The sequence below is a fragment of the Mirounga angustirostris genome, unplaced genomic scaffold (genome assembly GCF_029215605.1).
Source record: "Mirounga angustirostris isolate CCGP_5_RB_7025 unplaced genomic scaffold, mMirAng1.0.hap1 SCAF_7, whole genome shotgun sequence".
Lineage (NCBI taxonomy): Eukaryota > Metazoa > Chordata > Mammalia > Carnivora > Phocidae > Mirounga > Mirounga angustirostris.
Genome location: NW_026991715.1, coordinates 129,760,370 through 129,788,192, shown reverse-complemented (window position 1 = coordinate 129,788,192; position 27,823 = coordinate 129,760,370). Strand labels below are relative to the sequence as shown.

Sequence of the window (27,823 nt, the reverse complement as noted above, 5' to 3'; positions counted from 1 at the left end):
ATGAACTTGGCAAGAATCCCAAGGAGAAAGAAAATGCTGAGTTGAAAAACAATAAGGATGAAAAATTAGAAATATCTAACGTAAAGAACAAAAGGCTAAGGGGATCTCCTGTATTTAAATGGAGAAGTACTGTGATTGGAGAACAGGATGCAGCTGCAATTTCACTGAAGCCAGGACTCTAGGAATAAAATTGACCTGTTGTCTGAGGTATTCGTGTTAAAAATTAAAAAAAAAAAAAAAGATATTTTGAGCTTCGTTAGTTGTTAAGCACTGGAATGTGCTACCAGAGAAGGTTATAAAGCCTTTAAAGCTTTCAAAGCCTTCAAAGCCTATAAAGATTTTTGAAAGAATGTTGTTAATTTAAGCATAAAGCCTACATAGAGATTAGGCAAACTTTTAGTTCTTTCAACTACTTGTTTTATAACTACCTGACAATAGAGATAAATTTAACCTAACATAAGAATATTGGTCACTGCTGGGACCAGTTGAACTCATGCTCACATCAGCTTTAGGAAAACTTCAATTTTCTAGGATCACACAGATGATAATTATGGGAGAACTGATGCTGTGTTTTCTTAAGACCATAGTTTTGTGGTTTAGAAAATGCTCCGAACATTCATTATGGTAGGTATATTTGATGGGCAATTAGCCGATTCAGTAAAGTGAAACTCAAGAGTCAGTTCAAGGAAATGGCTTAACAATTTCCTCATAGTACACTTAAATGTCTTTTATCAAGCAGCTAAAGTAGGATAACACTGTACCACATTCCAAGTTATATTTTGCTATTTAATCTTATAACACATGATATTTATACTACCTACAATCTATACTACTGCAGAATTGGCTTGTACTACTCTCCTTGTATGATAGGTGTTTGTTTGTTTGTTTGTTTTAATGGATCTATCTCCCCTTTGTGATTTTAATTTCCTTCAGTATAAGGGCTACCTAGAATCATCTCTAAGTCACCCATGACATCTGTATAGTGTTTTGCATATTGTGGATAACAATCCATGTTTGTATAAATAAATGATTTGATAAAGTATTTTTAATACATCCCCTTTCACTTCTGAATTTCACATCCATAGGTATCATCAAGACAGCTTTGCTCAACATGGATCGAGAAAACAGGGAGCAGTACCAAGTGGTGATTCAAGCCAAGGATATGGGTGGCCAGATGGGGGGATTATCTGGGACGACCACAGTGAACATTACGCTGACTGATGTCAACGACAATCCTCCCCGGTTTCCCCAGAGTAGGAACATTTGATTGAATGAATTTCTTCTGTGCACTTTTGTAAAACTCTAACTTTAAGAATGATATTTATTTTCCATTATTATTAATTATCAATATTAGGGACCTCAGTAAGAACCATACTTTTATTAGCTGAGCAATTTCTGATATGGTTATTGTTGTAAAGCTAACACCATTGTTTTATTTTTCCTTATTAAAAAAGACTACCCCAGGCATAAATCTGCTTGTGCAGAACATATGTACACAAGCATGCTGCTATTTGTTTAAAAAAAAAAAAAAAACTGACTTTATGTTTTGTGAATTTAATCAGTCATGTAATCTCTTTTAAATCCTCACAAAGCTTTATAAGGGGAGGATTTATCATTTTACTGTTTCTAAAAATACAATCGGGGAAATAACCATGTACTTAATCCATTTATAATCACAAACAGTTTTCTATATTATGGTTAATTGAGATAGGAGAGTCTTCTCTGCAATCATTAACTCTCACGACTCGATAGAAGGAAAAACGACCTTTTTAAATGCCCACTTTGTATCAGGCAGTACACTAGAGCCCTGCACATAGAGCACCTCAAGTGGGTACTGGTTTTAATGTGATTTTTCTTCCAGGAACAAAATTCATTTCTGACCATGATCTAAGTAAACTACCTGAATCCTGTCTTCCAGGAGAAAATAGCTGCCCACTATTAAAAAGAATGCCCACTTACCCAATCATGGCATTTCTTTAAAGTTGGTCAGCTAATAGGGGCTTCTTTTATAATGGAGATACACATGGATCAACAGGAAATCATTAAATTATTTTTTAGTTTTTTCAAGTATTTAACCACAGCTAAATGCAAAAAACAGAGCATCAAACTAATTTCTGATTTAATGAGTAGAAGAAAAGTTTTATAGGCCCTAAAACTTTCCCCCACAGAGGCCTGAAATGACAATATCAGACTCAGCAATACAGTGCCCCAAAACCTCCTTTTCAATAGGGGAATGCCCCGGGGAAGGATAACAAAAGGATTTGCCAGCACCTGGAATACCACAGGGACCTTACCTCACTTTGCTCTCTCCTTGGATGACGTGATCATTACTGAATAATGTACTAAAGCACAGGAGGGGAGAAAAACTCTAGAGGAAAACCTTGGCTTGTGTTATCATTTTGCCAAGGATGAGCCCAACATTTACTGAATGGATGAATATTATTGCATGACTATATTCTAGTGGTGTCATAGTCTCATAGTCTATGTCTTTTCCAAAATAACTTGCATGGATGGTTGGCAAAATGTAATGGGTGAGAGTAAAATAGGTTTTGTTCTTATTCTTTTTTTTTTTTTTTTTTGTCCTAAGTACATGCTGGTCTGGTGGATCTAAGTTTGAAACTCATATGCAGTCTCCTTAAACTAATTTTGCAACATGAGGACATAAGAAAAGTGTACATCTATGAAATACAGATTTTAAATCAGCAATACAGATATAAGAATAGGAGAAACCTATGCATAGAAAAAATACTGTCATGAAATTTAAAAGAAAAGATTAGTCGAAGAAACAATTAGGTGCTTTCTCTCTCAATGCATCTAATGTAGTATCCCTAACTGCAGCCAGACCAGCTCCCTGTGTGAGTGAGTGTCTGCTTGGATACATCCTCTAGATCGCTGTCATTTATTTTCACCTCCAGTTGTTATTAGCAATGACACAAAGAACCCTTTTAAGAACTACCTCATAATTGGCTTGAAGTCACAGGTCAGGTTAAATTCTTTCCCATTCTTTCTGCTAAGATTATTCAACGGGGGCTTCGAAACCTTGTGCACCACCCCCACCCCCAGCAGCTTAGTCTTTCCTGCCATCATACCCATGAACCTGGAGGCCTATTTAGAGAACAAAAAAAGTGTTCTCCATCTGCAAAGAGACAGGTCATGACAGAAGAAATATTCTTAACAATCATGAAAGTAAGGATGTAAGGAGGATAGAGCACCATTAATTATCGTGAGGAAAGTACAAATCTGATTGCATCCGTAGGAATGTCTGAAAGAACTGTTAGAAAATAAGTTTTGTCTTTATTATGATAGAGCATCCTTCATCTGTGCTTGACTTATATCTGTCTGGTGATTAATAGGTACATACCAGTTTAAGACCCCCGAATCTTCTCCGCCCGGTACGCCGATTGGCAGGATCAAAGCCAGCGACGCTGACACGGGAGAAAATGCTGAAATTGAGTACAGCATTACAGAGGGAGAGGGGCTGGACATGTTTGATGTCATCACTGACCAGGAAACCCAGGAAGGGGTTATAACTGTCAAAAAGGTAATGCCATTTGTTAACTACCATGCAAATGAGACATTCACTTTTCTCCAGTCCCCGAGTAACCGGGGTAATTACATCTCACATGAACGTTCCTCTAGATTCTTATTTTACTAATTTTTTTTTTTAAAACACCAAATCTAATGGTTGGCTTTTAGAGGTCCTTGATAATCTGATGCATTCATTAATTTCATACTTTCAATATATTCTTATTAAGAACCTCCTAATAAGTAAATAAATGACACAAATAAATAATATACATTAAAGTACATAAAATAAATATTGTCAATGAAAAATAAGCAAACAGTGCCAGACACTCTTCTAGATGCAGGAGGTACAATAGTACGTTCAACAGAATGGTCTCTGCTTCCACAGAACTGCCAATCTAAGGCAGAAAAGAGACAAGGAAGCAAATAAGCAAACAAACAAGTGTGTAGTTATAAATTCTGATACATGCTTTGAAGGAAGAGAATAACACAAGCAGTGATAAAGACGGCCTGAATTAGAGAGAGAGAGAGAGAGGATATAAAAAGACCACAGAAATAAATTAACACAAATTTCCTATGAGCTCTTTAGCTACTCTTTGGAACATGATAATAAATTTTTTATATTTCTGAATTCCAATTTTTGCCCTATGTCCTCACTCACTATTTACCCCCCAAAATTGTCTGAGACCACGGGGCAGTCCACGGAAGTGTGGAAAAATTTAAATCCAATAAACCATGTGCTTCAAAGCTAATAATTAATTTTGGTTACTTTTTTTAATGATTGCACTTCCATCATGTACAGTGTAATATTTTCTCTCTTCTTTAATATAACAGCACACTGTTATATTCGCTGGTAAATACAAGCATAGGTGGATGTAAATAACGAGAAAATTCTTTCCTCTTAAGCTTTGGATTACATGTCTTAATACCTGGGAACACATTAAAACATGTTTAAGCGACACTCAGACCAACGTTTTATACTATAATATAACTAGGAAGCCCATTAGTGTGCATTAACCTTTTTAATTCTTAGTGCATTATCAGATTCAAACTGAAATTTTGCCTAGCCAACTAAATCACATTCACTAATATCTCGATTGTGTTTCTAGTGAGCCTTGTCATATCATCATCTAAAACTAAAAGTCAGCAATAAGCATTTGGGTTCACTATGTCTCAAGAAGTAGAGATACTTTTCCTAAAGACCTCTGACAGCAATGATCATTACTTTCGTTGGCAAGTAATTAGCCCGATGCCCTTATCAGGATATCACTCGAAATATTTTATCAACTCATGCACATGCACAACAACAACAAAAAAAAAACCACACACACACAAAAAAACCCCCACAAAACCATATTAAATCTATTTTATCTGAATGAGGAAAAGGGAGTCATGATGCAAACATGCGGTTCTCAATTCTGGATGCACATCAGCATCACTGGGGGAGGCATTTAAACCTATAGATTCCCACCCCCACCACAGATATTTTGGTTTAATGATCCAGGGTGGGGTCCAGGTACTGGCAAATTTTAAAACACTCATGAAGTGTTCAAGGACAGCCAGATGTGACAACATCTGACACATGATAATCTACTACGTATTTGCCAACGTGCCCCTGACAGGGCTCCCTCTAGTCAAATACAAGAATTTTTTTTAAAGGAGGTCTTATAAGACTCCTGCCTCCAGGTTCCCTTCCCTGTCCATCACACCTCGCACCCTTGTACCCACTTGCAAGGCAGCAGCCTTACAGATACACACATGTAACAGCGTGCTAAAGGAAAGAGAAACTATCACACCGTACACGATGGAAGTGCAATCCTTAAAAAAAGTAACCAAAACTAATTATTAGCTTTGAAGCACATGGCTTATTGGTTTTAAATTATTCCACACTTCTGTGGACTGCCCTGTGGTTTCAGCCCACACTTTTCATCAGGACAGCGTGGCATCTGGACTCCCATGCCTTTGCCCAAGTTCACACTGTGTGGTGATGTTCCTAAGCAATACGGTCATATTCATTTACCCTAGATTTGCGCTAAAAATGGCTCATGTCTTTCTGTGTGTCTTGGTTGCTTCCAATATGTCTCTTCCCCCTCCCCTCCCCAAGCTCTTGGACTTTGAAAAGAAGAAAGTGTACACCCTCAAGGTGGAAGCCTCCAATCCTCATGTTGAACCCCGCTTTCTCTACCTGGGTCCATTCAAAGATGCAGCTACGGTCAGAATTATGGTGGAAGATGTGGATGAGCCCCCCGTCTTCAGCAAACTGGCCTACATCCTACAGATAAGAGAAGATGCTCAGATAAACACGACAATAGGCTCAGTCACAGCCCAAGATCCAGATGCTGCCAGGAATCCTGTCAAGTAAGCACACTCCTGCAACCTCTTTCAGAAGCTTTAGCCGATTGCTATGCAAGTATCACCTGCAAGTTAGAAAATTAATCCTTTTTTCCAATGAGACACTTGTGTCTTCCTGAAAAACTACTCTAAACAGCATCTTTACTCTCCTTGCTCAACATAAACATTACTTTAGCAACAGTGTAAATCTAAAAAACACAAAATTGGGGCGGGGGGACACACACAAAATGATCTATAGGAATTGACAACTTACATGAAAATGGTATAAGGAAATACAACAGAATGGCCTGGAATTTTTCTTTAAGGTCTTAGATTTGTCAAAGAGTAGCATGGAGAGAACTCTGTGACTTTTAATAAACAAGACACCGGGCTGAGTCTGTTTCTCAAGTGTATAAGAACATATTATGTAACACTTAGAAGCAGAATTATGCTCCATTTGGATGCATAATGTTTTTCTTTGTCAGACATGGATAAAAATAAGAATCATCTCATGATATATGTCTGAGAAATCCTGGGGAAATCAACAGAGCTGAATTCTAATTTATACTGTGTAAGCAAGCTCTATTTTCCCTATACATTCCGTATACCTTAGCTGTAAATCAGGCTGTAAGGAGGCCTCGTTGCCCTTTGAAACCACAGATGCTTTAGTATTCTAGAATTTTATCATGAGAGCACTGGAGTCAACAACTTCCAGCCTTGAGTCAGTAGCTTAGTTGACTAGATGAGAAAACTGCTAAATCAGAATATCATTCTATCAATTAGCCCCCATTAAAAAAAAAAAGAAAAAAGGTAAGCAGACTGACAAGCTAGAGGAACTCTTGCCAGTGAGCCCACAGATAAATTCTGATCAGGGCACCTGCCATATGCCAGGTATGTTCTAGGCTTTAGAGACACAATAGAGAACAATATCAAGTCCTGATCTCATGAAGCTTACATTCTAACTGGGGCAGACGGAAATAGGCAAACAACAAATATGAAGTATTCCAGGTAAAATACAGTGTAAGCAGTAAAATAAGACAGAGTATGGAAACAGAGGGTATCTGGGGTACCATTTTACATAGGGTAGTCAGGCCTGCCTTTGGTAAGAAATCATTTGAGTAAAGATTTGATTGAAATGAAGGGATGAACTATGTTGATATCTGGGAGAAGAACATTCCAAGGAGAGGGAAAAATCAGGGTAAGGTCTGATACCAGAGCTTGCTTGGCATGAAGAGAGAGTAGCAAGGAGGTTTATGAGCTAGAAGAGAGCAAGCAAGGTGGGGAGTAGTTTGTGAGGCAACAGGGAGGTACAGTAAGTGGTGAGTGTGGCAGGTCCTACACGGCATTTGCAGGCCTTGGTAAAGACTGGATTCTATTCTGATTGAGGGAGGAAGCCACTGCAAAGTTCTGAATAGGAGTATTAACCTAATCTAAAACTACTGTTTAAGAGGATCACACTGGTGGTCCCATGAAGAATATTATTGCAGATGAAAGAGTTTGAGATTCTAAGGCAATCATTTTCTAACTTTTCAGCCATGAGCTCTTTGTTCAAATGAAACCTTATGGCAAGTCCCACATCTAAAACACAAAAATGCCTAGTTTACTCTCAGGGAATAGTTTTAAATCAACCGGAAAATAGACTCTTGTTGTTTTACACGAGAATATCTATGAGAATATCTGTAGACTCCATGAACTGGACTATAGTCAACCCAAAGTAGTCAATGTAAGCTCCACGGATCAAGTGTCCTTCCATATACATTTAATATTATTAATATGGAAAATGAACGACAGCCTTTGTTTGTACAACACAAATAATTTTAAGTACTTTCACAACCGATTCTCTCACTCAGAGTTTGTCCTGTGTAAGGGAAAGATCTAGCAAGTCAATGTGAAGACCAATTTAAAAGGGTTAATGCTGGAAGTTCATATAAATATGAGCTTTGTTACCTCTTTGATCAGTCAACATACTTTTAATTGAAAAAGATAATGTCTCCTGGGAATTTAGGCTGCATTTTTATGTCTCTTTTACTTTTTATAATGAATACCATTTTAACCCACTGCATTATTTTATGTTTTATTAAAGGAAGTAGTTAGCTTGTCAGACTGGGTTGGCTGTCAGCTAATTTTGAATTTTTTTATACCAGCCTTTTCTTGGTACATATGGATTTCATATATAGATATAGACTGAAGGGTAAAAATACAAATAAGGATATATTGGTATATAAATGTATATTCCAGTGAGTCCTTTTATAGGACAAAAGTGATTCTCAGATTGGGAAAGTACATCCACACATAGTTTTTGGTTATCCAAGATGTAAGTACTGAACAACTAAGGTGCTAGACAATATGTTAGGTACACAATTAATATTAGAGAATTCTCCCCCCAAACATTGATCTATCATTATGCAGGCACAAATCTTTAATTCTTTAATTACATAAAATAATTTTCTTCCAGTAACTTTATCACAAATGCCCTTTGACAATTCCATGGAAGAGCCTTATAAAATGTCACTCTGAAGAGATATTATGAAAAATTTACATGCAAACATACTTCCTTTCCTGACCCACAAATCTCCCTGACTTGAGAGGATATATTAGAAGACAAATTATTGAATCACAGCATATAACAAATTACTGGGGGGGAAAAAAAGAGCTACCTAGCAAAATAATCTGCTATAATCATGTTAAGATTGATTACCTTGTTCCTTATCTGTTGTGACTACAATTAATGTGACTGGACAGTAAATATACTAGATATGAATTGAAATTACTTTGGAAAGAAAACAACAGACAGATAAGGCTTCATGTGCAAACATCTTTCCTAAACAATGTAGACATCTGAAATTTCCTATTAATTTTTAAATCTCCCAATTAAGGGAAAAACTCACGTACAATTTCGGTTTTTCCTAAGTAGTTTCTCTTTAAAATCAATAGCCACCTTCAACTCAAAATTCCTCATCCCATATTCTTTATTTCAAAGGCTTGACAGGAAAATATGATTACTTGTAAAACTTAAAACTACAGCAGGAAGAAAACAGACAAAGAACAAGAAAAGATTACTGCTATATATAATTGTAACAGCTTATAAAGGCAATAAGCAGCATATCTTAAGCTTGACATTTTTCATGAGGGGAAAATATATTTGTAGGCTGTCATTAAATTTCTTACAAAATCTATGAATATTGAGATTTCCTTTTTGGGTAGTTATGTGCTATAAATATTTATCATTCTCAAATTAACAGTGAAGGCAGGTGATCAAGTTCAATGCTATTGACTAAATTCTTAATAAACATTGATTCATGACATAAAATGGCAAAAATAATGGCTGTTTTATCTGTAAGAGATGGACCCTTAATAATAAAATATAAGGTTTATATAAACTAAAATTAAAATTCTAACCTGACTTGAGATATATAGATATCCTTTTTGAACTTCTTAATTCTCTTTAATAGCAGGTTTAAATTATATTTAAGCAGAATTAAATTATAATTCACCAGTTACATTCTGAAGTAAAATAATCAACTGAAATAGAATCTTGAACATGGTACACTATTACAAGTTAGTAACAACAGCTTATTTTTCTTAGAGCATTCATAATAAGTCTACATGTGTATGATTTGTTGGTCATCTACTTAATTGTATTTCTACCAAGCCAATATTTTTAAATTTCCCATCATAACATAAATTTTGAGACTCCAGCTGAAATGGGCAATTTTTCCCCCTAATGACCTTAACATATCAACTGTCTCCTGAGTTTTCTCTTTAATGTCCCCTACATAAAACAATGCATACATATTTTCCCCATATATAGCTATTCCAAAAACTGGTAATAAATTGATAAAGAAGATAACATTTCTCAAAATCTGCTAGTTTTCCATCAATTTCAGTGTTGAAAACTCTGTCCTCCTTTGATTTTTAAGACAACTCTTGGTTTTCTTTGAATTCTCTGAACTCCTTAAATAGTTCTCCAGTTCCTACTCTGCTCTGGGCACTGCTCTGGGCATTGTGGGTCCCCATTTTCTCCACTTAAGTGATTCTCTCCTTAATATTTTTCTCCCTTCATTGGACCTTCTCTTCCTAGACAAATGAACTGGAAATCTAAGTTGTCAATCCAGATCTTTCCCTTCCCAGGCTTTCCTTGATTACCCTCAGCTTTAATATATCGGGAACTTAGGCTCTTCCCCAAACCCTGTTCTTCTCTTCTTCTACCAGTTTGTGACTGCACCAGCTAACCATTCTCCTCGATTCAACCAGTGATCTTTGTTAAACATGATTTAGATTGGAACATTTGCCTGCTTAAATCCAGTGGTAGATTCGCATTGCTCTTAGAACAAATCCCAAATCCTTGCCATGGCCAGCCCATCCTTCCACAGTCCAGACTCCTGAATCTCTCCCCAACCTCATTTTCTCTCTCTCTTTTCCCACCTCACTAACTGCAGCCACACTACCCAGTTTTTGCTTCTTTTTACATAATGATTTTTAAAACAAAGTAGATAACAGAAAACTAGACAATAACCCTACTCATGCACAGGAACACCTGCATACACATTAAAGTTCTAAGGTTCTGGGGTGCCTGGGTGGCTCAGTCGTTAAGCGTCTGCCTTCGGCTCGGGTCATGATCCCAGAGTCCTGGGATCGAGCCCCGCATCGGGCTCCCTGCTCCGCGGGAAGCCTGCTTCTCCCTCTCCCACTCCCCCTGCTTGTGTTCCCTCTCTCGCTGTCTCTCTCTCTATCAAATAAATACATAAAATTAAAAAAAAAAAAGGTTCTAAGGTTCTAAAAATTTGAGTTAAAATGTGACAATTACTATACAAACTTGATACAAATTACATATAAGAGAAACTTTATTGGTGATTCTCAAACTCATGTAACTTGTCTAATGGGTTTACCATTAGGACCTCAATTGTAAAGAATTAATTTCCCAGAATATTTTGCTTAATACTGAGTTATAGATATGCAAATATGTGCTACAAGTAGAAAAAACTCATGTAACAAATTCTGGGACTAGTTTTAGGATGTGAGAATAACAAATACAAGGAAAACCTTTCTAGCATTGTATGGGGACAGATGGTAGCTAGACTTGTGGTGAGCACAGCATACATGTAGACTTGTCAAATCATTATGCTGGACACCTGAAACTAAGGTAACTGTGTGTCAACTATATTTCATTTTTAAAAAGAAAAGAAAAGAAAACCATTCTAAATTCTACTCTGCATTTTTAGGTATTCTGTTGATCGACACACAGATATGGACAGAATATTCAACATTGATTCTGGAAATGGTTCCATTTTTACGTCGAAACTTCTTGACCGAGAAACACTGCTGTGGCACAACATTACAGTAATCGCAACAGAGATCAGTAAGTCTAACCTCACACCGCAGCTGTCCCCAGGGGACGGAGCACGGAGTGAGTGTCCCGGCAAGGGCTGGTGAAGCGAGGCTGAAATTCATCACCATGTACTGATATCCTACTCAATACATATTGAGGGAAACAGCCCTGTAATGATTTGCAGTAATGTTTCTTCTGGGCACGTGTTATTTCATTCACAAATGCAGAGGCACCTGTGGACGATCTGTAGTTCAGAAATAATAAAATGAGAATGCATCTCTCAAATGAGGTTGAATTGGTACATATTGGATTTGATTCCAAAAAAGCTTTATCAATCAGAACATAACAGAAGCAGCTGAAAAACATGGGCTCATGGTTGGAATTGGGAGGGGAGGGGCATCAAGTATATTAAAAAATGTAGGCATTACTTAGAAATCTTTCAGATATCTATTCTCCAGTTTTCTATAGAATTTCTAGTTCAAAATCATTACAGAAGTAAGAGATATAAATTTTAGCTTTTCCACTGTACACCAAAGTGAGCAATCCAAACCACCAAGTAATCAATAAGATGTTTAGAGCAGATTTTATGGAAGTCCCCATGAAAATGAAGGCAAAGAAAAATAGTGCCAAATGAATGCTTCAAATAAAATTATTATACACAGTGAAAATTGTGTAATGTAAACACAATGTGTAGGCCTAAGTACATGAAGGAAAAAGTATTTTTAAAATAACATTTAAATGCTTAAAAATAAGCTTCCAAATTATAGCTCATTTTTTAGTTTTTGTTTTTGATTTTAAAAGTTCAAATATTTTTAGCTCAGTTGGGTATCTAGTGTGAAATATTCCATATCTAATGGTATATTACAGTAGTATTCTTTGTCAACCTAACTCATGAGATTTGAAATAGCTGAAGAATATTGAGCAGAATAATAAATAACCAATATGGGCAAAATGAAGAATTGCTTTGTGATAGCATTAAGAACTCCTAATTACAAATTTGTTAGGTAGGAATTTGCTCTCCAGAATTTATGCGGAGGGACTAATGCAGATACCAATGACAGAGCATACTTAAAGCTTTAAAATTACAAAATTATTTTTCACACTGAAAAGGACCATTTTTTAACATCATGAAATTTTATGTTTTACTGAAGTAGTCATTTCATGTGTTTTTTAAGCTTTGTGCCTAAAATTTTTTTTTTAAGACTTAATGTTTCTGTGATATATTTGAAAGCACTAGTGATAAAGACCTTTTAAAACTTCATTTTTGAAACAAGATGAAACCAGAGAGGGAGACAAACCATAAGAGACTCTTAATCTCAGGAAACAAACTAAGGGTTGCTAGTGGGAGGGGGATGGGGTGGCGGGGTGATGGACATTGGGGGGGAGGGTATGTGCTATGGTGAGTACTATGAATTGTGTAAGACTGATGAATTATCGACCTGTACCCCTGAAACAAATAATACATTATATGTTAATAAAAAAATTTAAAAAAAAAACTTCATCTTCGGCAACTCCAACTTTGTAATAATGTAAGCAACATTTTAGATGCAAAGGAGCTTAAGAATCTTATTGTCTAAACTTCTTAACTATCTTTGATGCAACAGAAGCCCAGAGCTTACATAAAACCAGCCCACTCCCATTCCAGGGCCTTGGCACTTGGTGTTCCTTTTATCTGGAGAGCCGGAAATATTCACATGGCTTAATTCATCTCTTTATTCATGTCTCTGTCCAAATGGCATCTCATTGGATGAGAATGAGCGGTCATCCCCCTCAAAGTAGCACCTCCACCTCTCTCCCATCCCTTTCCCTCTTTAACTTCTCCATAGCATTTACCATCTGATGCATTATCTATTTATGTGTTTACAGTTTATCTGCCCCCAGTAGAATAAAGCTCCAGGATGCCGGATCTGTGTTATGTCCCCCATGTGTCCCAGCACCCCAGAGAGTGGCTAGCACGTATTAGAAATGAGATGCTCACTAAATATTTATGTTGTGAACAAACAGATATATAAGTGAAGTGAATGAGGAGCACTGAGCTCAGAGATTCCAATCCCTGATTCTTAGACCAAGAATCTGTCTTCCACACTACCCAAAATACTCATTCACCTCCAGTCTTCCAACATGGATGCTGCTCTCTCATTATCCTGGATGAACAGCCTGGGCTTTGGAGTCAGACAGACCCAAGTTGAAATCTAGGCTCTACTTCTTACTTATCATCTCTGTGAAGGTGGACAAATTACCTAACCTATCTGTGCCTCGGTTTCCTCATCTCTATAGTAGGGACGATAGCTGTATTTACCTCAAAAGTTTGTAAGGATTAAATAAGATAATATAGCAAAGTGCTGAGCACTACATCTAGCTTGTATTCAGCACAAAAACTAAAGAGCTAAGACCAAAACAACCATTGGTTTCCTTCACATTTCCCTCGATCTTTCTTTTGTACAATTTTCCCCATCTCCTTGCTTCTTTGGCTTCTCTTAAAATCTGCCTCTAGACTGCCTTTCCTGGATAGCTTTTCTTTATTTTGTGCAACTCTGGGATTTGCTATCCAGTTGTACTCTATCCCCACAAGTAGCTTTGTCTCACAGGTATCTCCAACAGGTGTATCCAACTCCAGAAGTACCAATCTATTCTTTGTGGTGACTAAGTTGTACATAATGCCCTGTGGTACTCAGAGCAGCCTTGGGGAATCTGTGTATGAATGAGAAAGGGGTGAGTGACAATTGTCTAAAGGGGATTGGCGATCAATACATAAATGCCTATTTCTTTCTTTTTGGCATGTTGCAGATAATCCAAAGCAAAGCAGCCGAGTCCCTCTATATATTAAAATTCTAGATGTCAATGACAATGCCCCAGAATTTGCTGAATTCTATGAAACTTTTGTCTGCGAAAAAGCAAAAGCAGATCAGGTGAGTTTCATAAGAAAGCAAATTAATTCAGTCAGATTAATTTAGATCTTCTAATACACAGAGCTGAGGGCGAGTTTTTGAATTATCTATGAAGTATATGCTAACAAAATTAATACTATAAATAAGAACCAGAATGAATGTTTAACTTGCATAAGAGAACAAACAGTTTTTAAGAACTGGAAGTTCATCATTCTCAGAGACTGATGCTGATTCAGATCAGTCTTAAGTTTTCATTAAAATAGATTAGTCACAGGTTTTATTGGGAAAAATCTTAATTGGTGAGCTTACTTTTAATTACCATATATACTGGAAAGCAATAACCAGAACATATTTTACAAATGTCTATAATTCATAGTTTCACTTATTTATATTGCCCATCTGTACAAGTAATACAAATTCGTGAATGTTTTCCTGTTTTACACATTTGTCCCTACTTGAAATAGGTCTTTTCTGCCAGTGATATAAAAATTATGTTACAGTTTGTCAAAATAGAAGTGCACTGTTAAAATACATATTAAAGCAGGAAGCTGAAGTTGTATTTTATGTACAAACTTTCTTGTTAGCTTTTAGGCAAGTCGATGGCTTATGTATATGTCAAGACTGCATTTCTAAACAGGCTGTGTCCAAAGAGTGCCTGATTTTTTTAGTTGAAATGTTTTCATAGATCATTGTGGTATTTTATAGCTTTGTATCTCTCTAGGGTAGTGTTTCCCAACCCATGTGATTTTGCCCCCAGGGGACATCTGGCAATGTTTGGGGACATTTTTGATTGTCACAAAGAGTAGTGTGCTACAGGTATATAGCGGGTGGAGGCCAGGCTTGCTGTTAAATATCCTACAGTGCCCAGTGGGGCTAGCCCTACAACAAAGTATTATTCCCGGCTCTATTTCCAACCCATTTGTTCATTGCATAAAGTGGATTCATTGTAAATTTTCTAGAGGCTATTGTTTTTAAATTAAAATAGGAAATCAGGGGCGCCTGGGTGGCTCAGTCGTTAAGCATCTGCCTTCGGCTCAGGTTATGATCCCAGGGTCCTGGGATCGAGCCCTGCATCGGGCTCCCTGCTTGGCGGGAAGCCTGCTTCTCCCTCTCCCACTCCCCCTGCTTGTGTTCCCTCTCTCTCTGTCAAATAAATAAATAAACAAAATCTTTAAAAAAAAAAAGATGCGTTAAAAAATAAACATAAAAAAATAAATAAAATGAGAAATCACGTAGTCAGGCAATTTACTGCAAAGCTGTAAGGAACACTTTTGAGTTAGCCGAACTTCATAGCAGCTTTATGGTTTTGATTTTAGTTGATTCAGACCCTACGAGCCATTGACAAAGATGACCCTTACAGCGGGCACCAATTCTCCTTCTCTTTGGCCCCAGAAGCAGCCAGTGGTTCAAACTTTACCATTCACGACAACAAAGGTAAATGTGCCCAAGTTATCTTCTCTGTCTATATATTGATAGCTTTCTCTCTCACTCTCTCTCTGTTAGCGTCACAATTTTTCCAATCCACGATGTGGTATGCACGTGACATTCACCACTTTGCTTTCCGGTTGCAGATAACACGGCAGGAATCTTAACTCGGAAAAATGGCTACAACAGACACGAGATGAGCACCTATCTCCTGCCCGTGGTGATTTCAGACAACGACTACCCAGTCCAGAGCAGCACAGGGACAGTGACTGTCCGGGTCTGTGCATGTGACCACCACGGCAACATGCAGTCCTGCCATGCGGAGGCCCTCGTGCACCCCACGGGCCTGAGCACGGGGGCCCTGATCGCCATCCTTCTGTGCATCGTGACCCTACTAGGTAAACTGCTTCTCCCTGCCTCCTATCTCCCCATGCTGAGGGGCACACACTGTTACTGTGACACCCTAGATTTATCCGCCTCCCCCAGTAAGGCATACAGCCCGATCTAGGTGAGCAGAGTTATATGCTGAGGATCTGTGTTGTTCAACCATGAACTAGTTTTGGCTTGAAAACAGCTTTGGAGAATGAACAGATGTGAAACTGGCCCATGTCTTCATATACCCTGGGAATCAGTCCACCCAAAGCATCTCTTGTCTATCAGACAGAGAATGAATCCCAGGGGGACTGGAGGGCACTCTCAATGTGCCCTTTCCATTTCATTTGTTGTTTCCCATTTAACCTGGCAAACATTGTTAAATTTTAAAGAGAGAAAGTCATCCGGCATGGAGGGTGTGCTGAGGGCCCTTTCTATGAAGGTAAAGTTTAAAAAGATCAATGGGAAAGTGGAAAGAGAAATGTGATGACTTTTTCTCTCTCATACAGGGAAATGAAAAGCGATGAAATTTTCTTCCACCCAGCCAACTTGCTTTGGGCTACCCCTTTGAATCACTAACTTCTTAGCCTTGCTCCCCAACTGCCACATACACAATGTCTATTATTTCTCAGATTCTCAATAATTATCAATTTCTGTGACTGAGGAAATAAATCTGGGACCTAAAAGAAATGAATGCAATCAAGGTGAAAATCGAGGTCTAGCAATGATTCAAATGAAATTTTTGTCCCCAACCCATGAACTAAGCACACAGGTTGAGCTCAAAATGCTCAACAGACTGTTGACTGTTGTGAACTAAGAAATCAAATGTTAGTTAACTCAGTCCTTCCAAAAGTCAAAGTAAGCTTGCTACACAAGGGGAAGAAAGGTAAGAAGTTAAGTGTCAACCTGGATTGCATGGGGCCAGGGGGGGACTCTTTTTAAAAATTACAATATAGCGTTGAGAAGAATAAAGAGTAAAAGACCTACATTTTTCCAAGAAGAGAATGCCTAGGGATCCCTGCTTAAGAGCTTCACATTCCATATCAATTTTGCTAATTATAACAGAAGTCTTGAAACTTAACTACAGAACTGTGATTCTCTTTGTCAACGAAGATTTGGGAAAAGTATTTTAAGATATGAAGATAAATAAAAGCTGACAGTATGCAAAGACAAATCAGTGTTTCTAATGGTGTGAGTCTGTAAAAATTGTTTTGGAAGAGAAGGATACAAATATTCTTTTTGATTAGGGGGAAAAAGATTATTTTTAGAAGGGCTGAATTGGCAGGGCTGTAGTCAGGGAGAATTCCATGGACTCTTCCGTGGTCTATAGAAGGAGAGCTGACTCTCATCTCAAAGAGGTGATTCTTCCTTTCCTTCATCATCTACCCATTTTCTCTCCCTTCCCGCCCCCCCCGCCGGCTTTTTTCCTCCTCACCAACTACCTTTATCCTCTCTTCATCATTTCCTTCCTCCAATAAATTTGCTGTTTCCTCGGGACTCCTAACTTGTCTCCTTGCTCCTTACATCTGGTCTAGTGTCTTTGGAATTCTGTACCTAATTAAAAAAGGAGCTCAATGGGACTGATCCTTTACTAGGCTAACACTGTGGGCTACACACTGGCCAAGATGCTTCACAACTGTTCTTCTCCTTTAACCCTCAGAACCATCTGGTATATATTTATCTGCATCTCAAATAAGAAAACCAAGGCTCCAAGAAGTGCAGTCCTATAGGCACGTCACACAGCTAACAGGTGGTAGAACAAGGTTCCAAACCCAGGTCTTCCACCCCCTGAGCCCTGTGCTTCCACACTGCATTCTACTTTCTTTGTGAGCTCATAGAAGGCAGGGCAATGTCCAGGCTGAAAGAGAGCCCGAACTGCAAATAAGACAATCGAAGAAGGTGGAAGCAAACCCGAGATTTTGTAAGAGAAAAGCCACACCGATGTGGGAGGAAATCTGCAGTCAATAAAGTGGATCCTGTGGCATCTCTTGTTTTATTTACAAAAATAAAACCACAGTGAAAACTACGACATCTCGTGTCTCTATGGTGCTTTAGAGTCTACGAAACTTCCACATTTACGAACTCATTCCTGATGACAACACTGGGGCACTGTGTTATTGCCTCTCTTTCATGGAAAGAAACAGACTTAAAAGGGTCAAATCCTTTACGTGAGCCTAGGCAGGCTGATTTCAAATGCCTTGCTACCTTCTAGCTTTATGATGGGATTTGAGAGCAAACTGGTCCAAGCATCCCCCTTCCCCCACCCCTCCAAAATCTCACTGCTGTCCTCTGGCCTCAGGGGGTAGAGAAAAGGGAAGAAGAGGTCAGTTACTGAGAAGAAAGCTATTACTTTCTCAGAATGTATTTTTTTTTCCACGTGCTCAGAACTCACATCTTCAGTCGATAAAAGTTAGCTTTGAGAAAGATTTCCCTTCTAGAATTTCTGTTCAGATGTACATTGGGCTAAAAAGAAAAGATACAGGCAGTTGTAGCTGTAGGAGAATGAGGCAGTGAAGAAATGCCTTGGAATTACCCAACGTGCCCTCTCTTCTAGGTATTGCACTTTCAGGTGTGCAAAGGACCAAAACAAAAGATACAGATCACTTCAACTGGGGCAGAATTAGGTAGTGATAAATGCCTGCTCTCTTGCCTTAAATGATGACACCAACCGTGGTACATAAAGGTTGAATGCTTTGGGAGACATTAGTCTTGATTCTATTCGCTATCCCCAGAGGCCATCCTTAGTTACAATCCTCTGCTTTGCAAATCCTTGCCATTGGTCACACTGGAATCCGGCATAAAGGATAGATTATGAACATCCCTCTGCCCAGAGTGCTGCAATTTTCCACCCACCAGCACCTCAGGGTAAAGTGAGGACATACAGAAGCCTCCAGGCCCCAGATGACATGGCCTTTTCCAACTCCCTTCCTGTCCGGGCGGGGCTCCCTCAGGTCCCGCCGTAGGGTCTCCTGGCTGTTTGTCACACACTCCAGGCTCCCTCCCATCCCAGGGCCTTTCTTCTAGCTCTGTCCTCTTCACCTGACAACCCCTTGGCTGACTCCCCACACCTTTGCTCAAATGTCACTTCCTCAATGAGGCAATCTCCTCCTACAAAACATACACAGCCTCTCAGTCATACACAGAAGTGCCCTTCACCCTCCTCCCTCCGCTCTACTCTTTGTTTACACTGTACATATCACCTTCTAATAATTGCCTTATTTATTTATTTATTTTTAAGATTTTGTTTATTTATTCATGAGAGAGAGAGAGAGAGAAGCAAACTTCCCGCAGAGCAGGGAGCCCGATGCGGGACTCGATCCCAGGACTCTGGGATCATGACCTGAGCCGAAGGCAGATGCTTAACCATCTGAGCTACCCAGGCGCCCCAATAATTGCCTTATTTATGCTACACATTGTTCGTTGTCAGTCTCCATCCACCCCACCACCACCCCTGCCCCCCTCCTGATTAAGGTTTTGCACCGATAGTGCCTAGAACGGGACCTGGCACAGACAGAGTAGGCACTGCATAAATATTTCATGAATGAACAAATACATAAACGCCCTGAATGGCTGGGACAAATGAGGCATGAGGATGCTCTTTGGCAGCAAGAGAGAATACGTACAATTACACAACCACGCACTTGAAATGGCAACAGTGGATAGCCTTTAGAAGTAGTCTATAATCCAAACATGCTTGGTGATTAAAAGTGTTGGCTTTTTAGTCTGACCTGGATTTCAATTGTTTGCATATGGGACATCTCTAAACCTCAATTTCCTCTATGAAAAATGGTTACTATATTGTATAATACATATATATGCATTATAAAATGAAGGTACCTACTTTGTAGGGCTGCTGTGATAATTAAATGAGATTCAGTATGTAAAGCACTTGCCATAGTGCTTGGCATATAGAACTCTCTGGATAGATAACCAATTATTAATAACACTATTAACACCTGAAAATTTAATATATAGATATCTGGGTATGCATATATCCATCATTATATAGGTAGATATACATAGTCACCAAAAGCCATTATTCTGTAATCCTTACTACAATATTTCAATCTTTATGGCTCATAAAATCTGGACCATGTTACGGAGGAGAAAATAAAAACACGTTACTAGTACTTCCTGTAGTAAACACCCCTGGACCAACCCAGTTTAACAATGCATTTTCTGCCCCAGATGGCGTTTCCTCTCTAATCTGTCACTGTGTTTTTATTTTCCCACCCGTATGTCCATTCAGAGATGTGTCTCTCTACAGGTAGTCAGCTGTGTTCGACCCAGTCAGCTGTGAAGAAACATTAGGAGCTCGTTAAACACAATCCTTGCTTTGCCTCTAATTTGAGTTAAGGAGGAAAAATCCAAAGAACGAACATTCCAGGCAACAAACTTACAGGATATGAGCCTCTGAAATAATTTTTTCAAGTTCCCTCTTAAATGTGTTTATTTTGTTTAGCTCAAACAGAAATAAGCTGGTGCGTGTCTTATAACCTGCCCCCTTTTAAATGGGCTGATCTTTAAGTCCAGAATGGCTTTCTGAATTGTGTCTGGGCCTCTCCAGGTATTATCTATAATCATATTTCTTCTATGTAGAAAGGTATGCAGACATTCACATCTCTACTTTGGGTTTCAAACTAATTTTACACTTCTCCCAGGGAAGAAAAAAAAGAAGAAGAAGAAGGCATAGTGCAAAAGTTATTTTAGCTGTGGAGTTATGCAAACTTTCAACACATCCCGAAGGTGCCAGCCTTGTGCTTATAAGCAGTTTCAGAGCATTAGGTGTTCGGCATAATTTGCACTCTTATTGCCGCACTCTCGCTGTTTGAGCTTTTTTTATTATTATTTTATTTTTTCCTTACCTTGAAAACAAGTTTGCCGTTTCAAAGCAAAAGGGAACTACTGACAAAATATGAAGGTGTTTTATCCTCTACTTAAATCGTAGCTCTCTTTCAAATATTTACTCTGGTTTTTTGGGGGGGTCCTGGTTTGATCATGCAGGGAGGCAAGCGCAACCTCAAAGCAATAAAGTTGAGTCTGCAGTTTCCTAGAGAAGTTTTAAAACTTCACATTGGGGCACGGTGTGTCTTGCTGACATTAATTGGGCGGCGAATTAACTTTCCCTTCTCCGTTCTGCTTTGTTTCTGCTTCCAGTGACAGTGGTGTTGTTCGCAGCTTTGAGGCGGCAGCGGAAAAAAGAACCTTTGATCATCTCCAAAGAGGACATCAGAGACAACATTGTCAGTTACAACGACGAAGGTGGTGGCGAGGAGGACACCCAGGCCTTTGATATCGGCACCCTGAGGAACCCCGAAGCCATAGAGGACAGCAAATTACGCAGGGACATCGTGCCCGAGGCCCTTTTTCTGCCCCGACGGACTCCCGCAGCCCGAGACAACACCGACGTCCGGGATTTCATTAACCAAAGGTTAAAGGAGAATGACACGGACCCCACCGCCCCGCCCTACGACTCCTTGGCCACCTACGCCTACGAGGGCACCGGCTCGGTGGCCAATTCGCTGAGCTCGCTGGAGTCGGTGACCACGGATGGAGACCAAGACTACGACTACCTTAGTGACTGGGGCCCCCGGTTCAAAAAGCTGGCAGACATGTACGGAGGCCTGGACAGTGACAAAGACTCCTAATGCGTTGCCTTTTGCCTTTTTCCTTTTCCAGTACGACACCGAAAATAGGTGAAGTGGCTCTTTCTTTCTACTTTATCCACCGCTCCGTGAAGGGTTCTCTGTTCTACCCGTTCCAAACGTCAATGGCTGCAGCCGGTGTGGATCCAATGTTAGAGACTTTTTTCTAGTACACTTTTATGAGCTTCCAATAGGCAAATGTTTATTTTTTAGCGCATCCAGTTAACCATGTCAGTCAGCCCAAGAGGCCCCGTGCTGGAGGAGAGCGCCAGGAGTGGTATTTTCCCTCGTTCTCTTAGGGCGAGTTCCGAAGGGGCTCAGTTTCCCTGGCCTGGTCTCCCTGCTACACTCCATTGACTCAGGTCAGCTGGTCGCTCTGGCTGTACATTTCACATGCTAATGGGATGAGGGACTGTGCTTTAATGATAAAAATACATATATAGTTTTAGTAAGAGAAGTGAGGGAGGAACAACTGTGAAGTTGGTCCTGGTATATCAGCTCACAAGGAGATAATGAACTATATAGATGGGTGTGTATTATGGGTGTGTCACAAAGAATTTAAAATGGCATTTGCCCATCCTTTTTGTTCTTCAAGAACTTTATCCGGCACCAATGACTATTCAAATCATGAAATCCACCAACGTTTTAAGATTCTTGTTCCTCTTTTGGACTAGAAGCAAATTAAATGGTAACGTTGGAAAACAACAAACAAAATGTAATACCTCATTCCTTGCCACTAACTCATAATTTGTTATATATTAAACCTGTGAAAGTTTGCCCTTGTACCATATAAAGAGAAAGGGAAAATAGCTAATGATGTTGACAAAGGAAATATTTAGCATATTTTAAAGTTCGGGCCACCAAATGTACCACAGATCACTTAAAATTATTTCAACCATCAGTAAGCTAATTACAAATAAGTCTAACTGTTTAAAATTCTTGAAGGAACTTTTCTGAGACAAATTTTAACTCCTTGTCTGTAGTTGTTGTCAGTATTATTCTAATATACTTGAAAATAGCAGCGTGAAGTACAATAACTCATACTCTTCAGAGACTTTGTACACAATTAAGTTGCATTAGTAAAGATAGATTAAATAAAACTCAAATCCCGCCCTCAGAGTTTAATGGGGAAATGACAGCCAGCCACACTTGAACTTGAAACCCTGTCCTTCACATCTGGAAACATCTATATATTTATATGACATGATAGATATAGATATATTGTTGAGATCATAGTGAAAAACTACATAGTACATGTTTGGAAGACACTTACGAAGGGAAAAATGTGATTCCCTTCAATAAGAGTGTTTAAGATTGTATTAAAATGATAGTTGACTTTCAAAAGCATTAATATTTTTTCATTGTTTTTAACTCTGTTGCTATGGCAACCTTGCCATCCTTGTCTTTGAACTATAATGATAAAGTGATGGTCTCAAACTACAACGGAAAAGTAATGTACAAGCCATCCAATCTATTATTTCTCTAATTATGCAATTAGCATCGTAGTTATTTTCCAGAAGACCCAACTGAACTGAACTAATCCTTTTGGTAGGTTCAAATCATTTATTTCATATGGCTGTTCTAATGATTTGTATCATTAGAATCTTACATTGTGCAGTCATCAGAAATTTCCAAAGTACTGTAATGAAAACATCGTTGTTTTGAAAACTTAAAAAAAAAAAGCAAACCCAGGCTCTGTGTATATACATATACATATATATATAAATATATATTATGTACTTATGAATATGCTGACTTCAATTATTAGTCTTAGGGATTTATTTTTAATTAATGTTAATTTTCTACAGATAATGTTATTTCCATTTGGGGATACTGTCATATTAGTACATACTTTCTATTTGGAAACATACAGTTGTTAAGTTTTAAATAGGTGTATTACCCAGGAAGTAAAGATGGCACCTTTAAAATAAGAGAAATGTAGTCTTTTGGGTTACCCAATTAGAGTGAAAAAGTTTTATATCCATATTCTTCTTTGTGTTACCGAATGGTTTCCTATTTTGTAATGGACTTCCCTGTGTACTAACAAGTATTTCATGTTTTCAGGGGTTTCTTTTGTTAGTTCTTCATACACATACACACACACACACACACACACAGGAATGCAAACAAAATACTACAGGAGGGTTTCACTTATAATGAATACCATAGTCACAGTTAAATGTTGAAAAAAGATAGCTTAGTAAAGTTAATTAGTAAGAACTAGTTATTTATAGCAATAGAACACCACCTTAACCACATGACTTACTGTAAAATCAAAGAGCTCTCGGTCCTTATGTTTCACATCATGTAATAAATTGTATCAAGAAAGATAGTCCTGTAAAAAGAAAGATATCATCAGAAGTCTTCCTTTTGAACTTTTGGGTTAATTGGAATGTCTGAGGGTCGACACTAGGAACTTCCAATGTTTAAGGGTAAGGTTTATTCTCTCCTCATAAGTGAAAGTAAGTAGTTCTGTAGTGGAACATTTGAGATACAATTGGCAGGGTATATTATCCCACCTTGAAGATGGCACAGTGAGCCAAGAACAAGTTAACATGACTAAATATTGAAATTACTGCTTAATCTCTTACCACAAAACCTGATGATAAAGTGAATCTCTAAGAAATTGGATAATTTAAGACTAGAGCTGAATATTTAGTACTATGGTTCTGTAAGTATTTTACTATAATTAATACTCTCTGATGTCATGGAAATATAGAGAGCCATACTTCCATGATTCCGTGTGGGTCTCACTTCCTTCCCACCAAGATATCGCATCAAGGACCCCAGTCAACATGAATGATTACTGGAGAAAAAAACTAGTTTTCAGCTCAGTTTTCACAAAGTCTCTGTCCTGATATTAGATGTTAGTGACAAGAAGGATGGAAGGAAAATGGGAAGAGGTAAAATTTAATATTTGCTTTAGTCACTATGAAACTAAAATTCCTTAATTATAAGCAGATCACTTCTGTGGATTGCTTCAAGGACTTTGAGCCCCTGAAATTTTTTTCCCCTCCATTCGAAGAGGAGAGTTTCTTCAAACCACCAAGATGTTCCCTAAAATAAGCTGGGATTTTTAAAATGTTAAACTACCGTGCATAAGTTTACAACCTTCACTTCATAGCCACTTTCTGCTAAAAGGCATAAACATTTGTCCCCAAATAAAAAATGAAATCAAATAGGAGAGAAGAATAGATGGTTCCATGGAACCATAAGACAGGGGCTCTGGGCACAGTAAATACATGTTTTTTACAGAGCTTTCTTAGCTTTACAGTTTAGTTGTGTGAAGGGAGTTTCAGATACAAACTGACTCCATTTTCAAATGAAACAAAACCTGGCAATTCAATTTTAACTCATTAAAAAAAAAAATTCTGGCTTAGTGTTCATTTTGAGCTCCAAAAAAGTTGTATAAAAATTTCTTAAAAGTTGAATCTCTATCTTAGGAGCACCCAAAATTTACAAATCCAAATTAACTTTAGAAAGTTTCCATTACTTTCATTTCTAAGTGCATAAATATTAGATACCCAATTTGCTGAGCAATACCTTCCATCAAATGCTTTGCCTTGAAATGGGTATGTCATTGGAGATAAATGTATAAACTATGAATTAAGAATTCCTCAATTCTACATACTTGAGGACCATAAAAGTATGCAGCTGAAAGGGAAGAACAGAGTTGGTTCTTGGCCCAAACTAAGTATTTAAATCAGGCACACCTAAATTCATTTTCCCCAGGAACCAAACCACCAAATCAATTATCTTACCCTAGTCACTAGTTTTAAAGCAATGTAATTACTTGGGAAGAACACTCTAGAAAGTCATGATCCCCCCACTATTTTGAAAGGTATCCTCTAAAAAGGATCGTTTTAGTGTAATTTTATTTTTTATGATTTTGTCTAGATGAAATCTTTTTTGAATTGTTGCAGAGGATTAAACAGTCAAGCATTTACATTTAACACTAAAACCCAGGCCCCTCTATCAGATTGTTAAGAGTGGAAAGATTAAGACTTAGTGTATGGATCTTCAGGAGGATGAACTATTTTCCAAAGTCTGACAAGCAGCTTTCTTTTCCAGAGAATACAGAATCACAGTATGGTCTCCTTAAAAGTTCAGTGACTATTATGTTTGCAGCATTTTTAATCTCCCTTTGGCATCTTTATGGAATAGTTTTCTAAAGGGGCAATTTTCTACTAAAAAAATCAGACCCTGATCATATTCAGTGTGCAGAGAAATACCCTCTTAGAAAGGAAATACATTGACTCACACACTTGTTAAAAGTTAATAAAGAGATAGCTCATTTTTAAAGCCAGAAGTTTATGGTCTCTGCATCGTCAATTTAATTTAAGCATTGTTGAGACAATCTTTAATCTACTCCCCATTTTGTAATACCTTATTTATGATGCATTTTCATTTTTTAATTTGGGGGGAATGTTAGCCCGACAGAGCCAGCAGATGAAAGTGCCAAAAGGAGGTCAAATGGAAACAAAGCCCATTACCCACTGTATTTCAGACAGGACCAAGGCACTTAGCCTGAGAGCCACTGGGTTATTAGATTAATTTCAAAAGAGCTTTTACAAGTTGCTTAATTCCAGTTTTTTTTTTAAAACCCATGGACCACAAACTCAAATTTCTCTTCAAATGGGGTTAATTTGACAAATGAGGCATGGATCCAGTGTTGTGGAAAAAGCATTCTGCTATAATGAGATCTTGGTCTTTCTTGCGAGACTATGTTATTTATGTAAATATGTCTAGAGGCACCTTCTATAAGCTTTTAGTTTTCTATGATCTATTAGTTTAGTGTTTATTAAGGAATCAAATGTATAGAATTGCTAAGGCATTCAGGGAGAATGCTGTGTAGCAAACCAACCGATCTGCTCAGAAGAAACGTAGGAATGCTTGGAAACCACCGTATTGTTTTGTTTGTGATTCTTTTCATTGCTTTGAAAGTAAACTGCCTAAGAATAGGCCTTATAATAAATGCTACGTGCGTCTTCAGTAGTACCAAGCTAAGACAATTTGGCATTCTCCTACTGTGATTTGTGATTTTTAAACCCAGAAAATAAAAGCTTTTTGGTATTGATTGTTTTTAATTAAAAATACTCCCAAGTATAAATTGAAGCTGATGCCACCCTTGAAGATTTGCTGGCTGTAATGCTCAGTCATATGGTTCTTCTCATGAGGCAATGAGAACACCTGATAGAAACAACCACTGCTCAGCTTTCATCAACATTTCTAGTTGGGGAGATTTTCATAACTTCACAGTTTACATGAGAAAGCTTCCTGTATTTGAAGGAGAGGTAAGATGATTACCTTACAGCTCAGTGTAGCCGGGCCTTTTGTGGTAGTCAAATGGCAAAGCCACGCTCCTTGAAATGACTTCTTTTATTTTCCTTTGTTTTCTTAGACGTATACATCTGAAAAGAATGCAATTTAAAAAGTGATTTCTCACAAAGAGTTAAATATGCCTTTTGCAAATCAATTTTTGTAACAAGTTATTTATATGATATTACTTAATAAACTGTTTTTTCTAACTCGTTTTTTTCAATTCTCTCAAACTATTGTTTTTAATCAGAGATTAAAAAAAATGTACATGCTGATACACACTTTATCTTTCCAAATCTGCTGTTTGAACCTCTCAAACAGCTAACTAAAGCCAACTTGTTATACAATAATTAGCTTGTAAACAATAGTTTCTCCCAGCCAGCATTATACATCATTGGTGCTGCCCTGAAGACTTCTTACTGCTGGGGCATCAAGAATTTTACTGTTATTTATGGAATTGCTGTATTAAGAAGAAAGCTGTTTTTCCTCATGGTAATTGCTTTAGATAAAAAAAGACAGTTCTATATTTTTGTCCATCCCAAATCTCCATCCTTTATTTCACTCCCATAGAAAAAAAATGTCTATGGATCTCTGATTTAAAAAAGAAAAAGAAAAAGTAAGAGCCAGACCAGAGGGAAATAAGGATAAAATCCTTCCAGCATTCTGATACTATGAGTAAATAAAATGTTTTTAGCATATTCAGAGCTATAATATTTCATATGCTTGTTCTCTTTTAAGCTGCCTCCTATTTCTACAGAGGCTATATCATAATTTTTTAACTGAGAGAATTCATAGCTTTGCAAAGGAGATTTTTCATTTATTCATTCATTTGTTCAAGCAGTGGGCAATCCAGTGTGTGCCATGAAATATCTGACAGTAAGCCAAATAGACATATCTTCCCTTCTCTCCAGAAGCTCATGGTCCAGGAGGAAGGGCTGCCATAAACTCCTAGCTATAGTGTCCACCAGAAGGTGGCGGGGAGATGCCTT

At 38.0% G+C, this 27,823-nt stretch overlaps 1 protein-coding gene and 1 long non-coding RNA gene across 2 annotated transcripts in view; one reads left to right on the top strand and one right to left on the bottom strand.

The window, feature by feature from the left end:
* Positions 1-26,955, top strand: part of CDH6 (cadherin 6) — a 127,154-nt gene extending 100,199 nt beyond the window's left edge. The window contains exons 5-12 of the mRNA XM_054504687.2: positions 1,086-1,253; positions 3,354-3,541; positions 5,630-5,883; positions 11,079-11,215; positions 13,973-14,094; positions 15,390-15,507; positions 15,645-15,896; positions 21,028-26,955. Of these exons, the coding sequence (XP_054360662.2) occupies positions 1,086-1,253; positions 3,354-3,541; positions 5,630-5,883; positions 11,079-11,215; positions 13,973-14,094; positions 15,390-15,507; positions 15,645-15,896; positions 21,028-21,518 (1,730 nt within the window). The 3' untranslated portion in view covers positions 21,519-26,955. The remainder of the gene's footprint in view (positions 1-1,085; positions 1,254-3,353; positions 3,542-5,629; positions 5,884-11,078; positions 11,216-13,972; positions 14,095-15,389; positions 15,508-15,644; positions 15,897-21,027) is intronic.
* LOC135365453 (uncharacterized) overlaps positions 1-26,957 on the bottom strand; it is an 82,149-nt gene extending 55,192 nt beyond the window's left edge. The window contains exons 1-2 of the long non-coding RNA XR_010413350.1: positions 26,823-26,957; positions 23,782-23,850 (exon numbers count right to left, since the gene is read on the bottom strand). This is a non-coding gene — a long non-coding RNA (uncharacterized LOC135365453). The remainder of the gene's footprint in view (positions 1-23,781; positions 23,851-26,822) is intronic.
* Between the last annotated feature and the right edge of the window lie 866 nt (positions 26,958-27,823).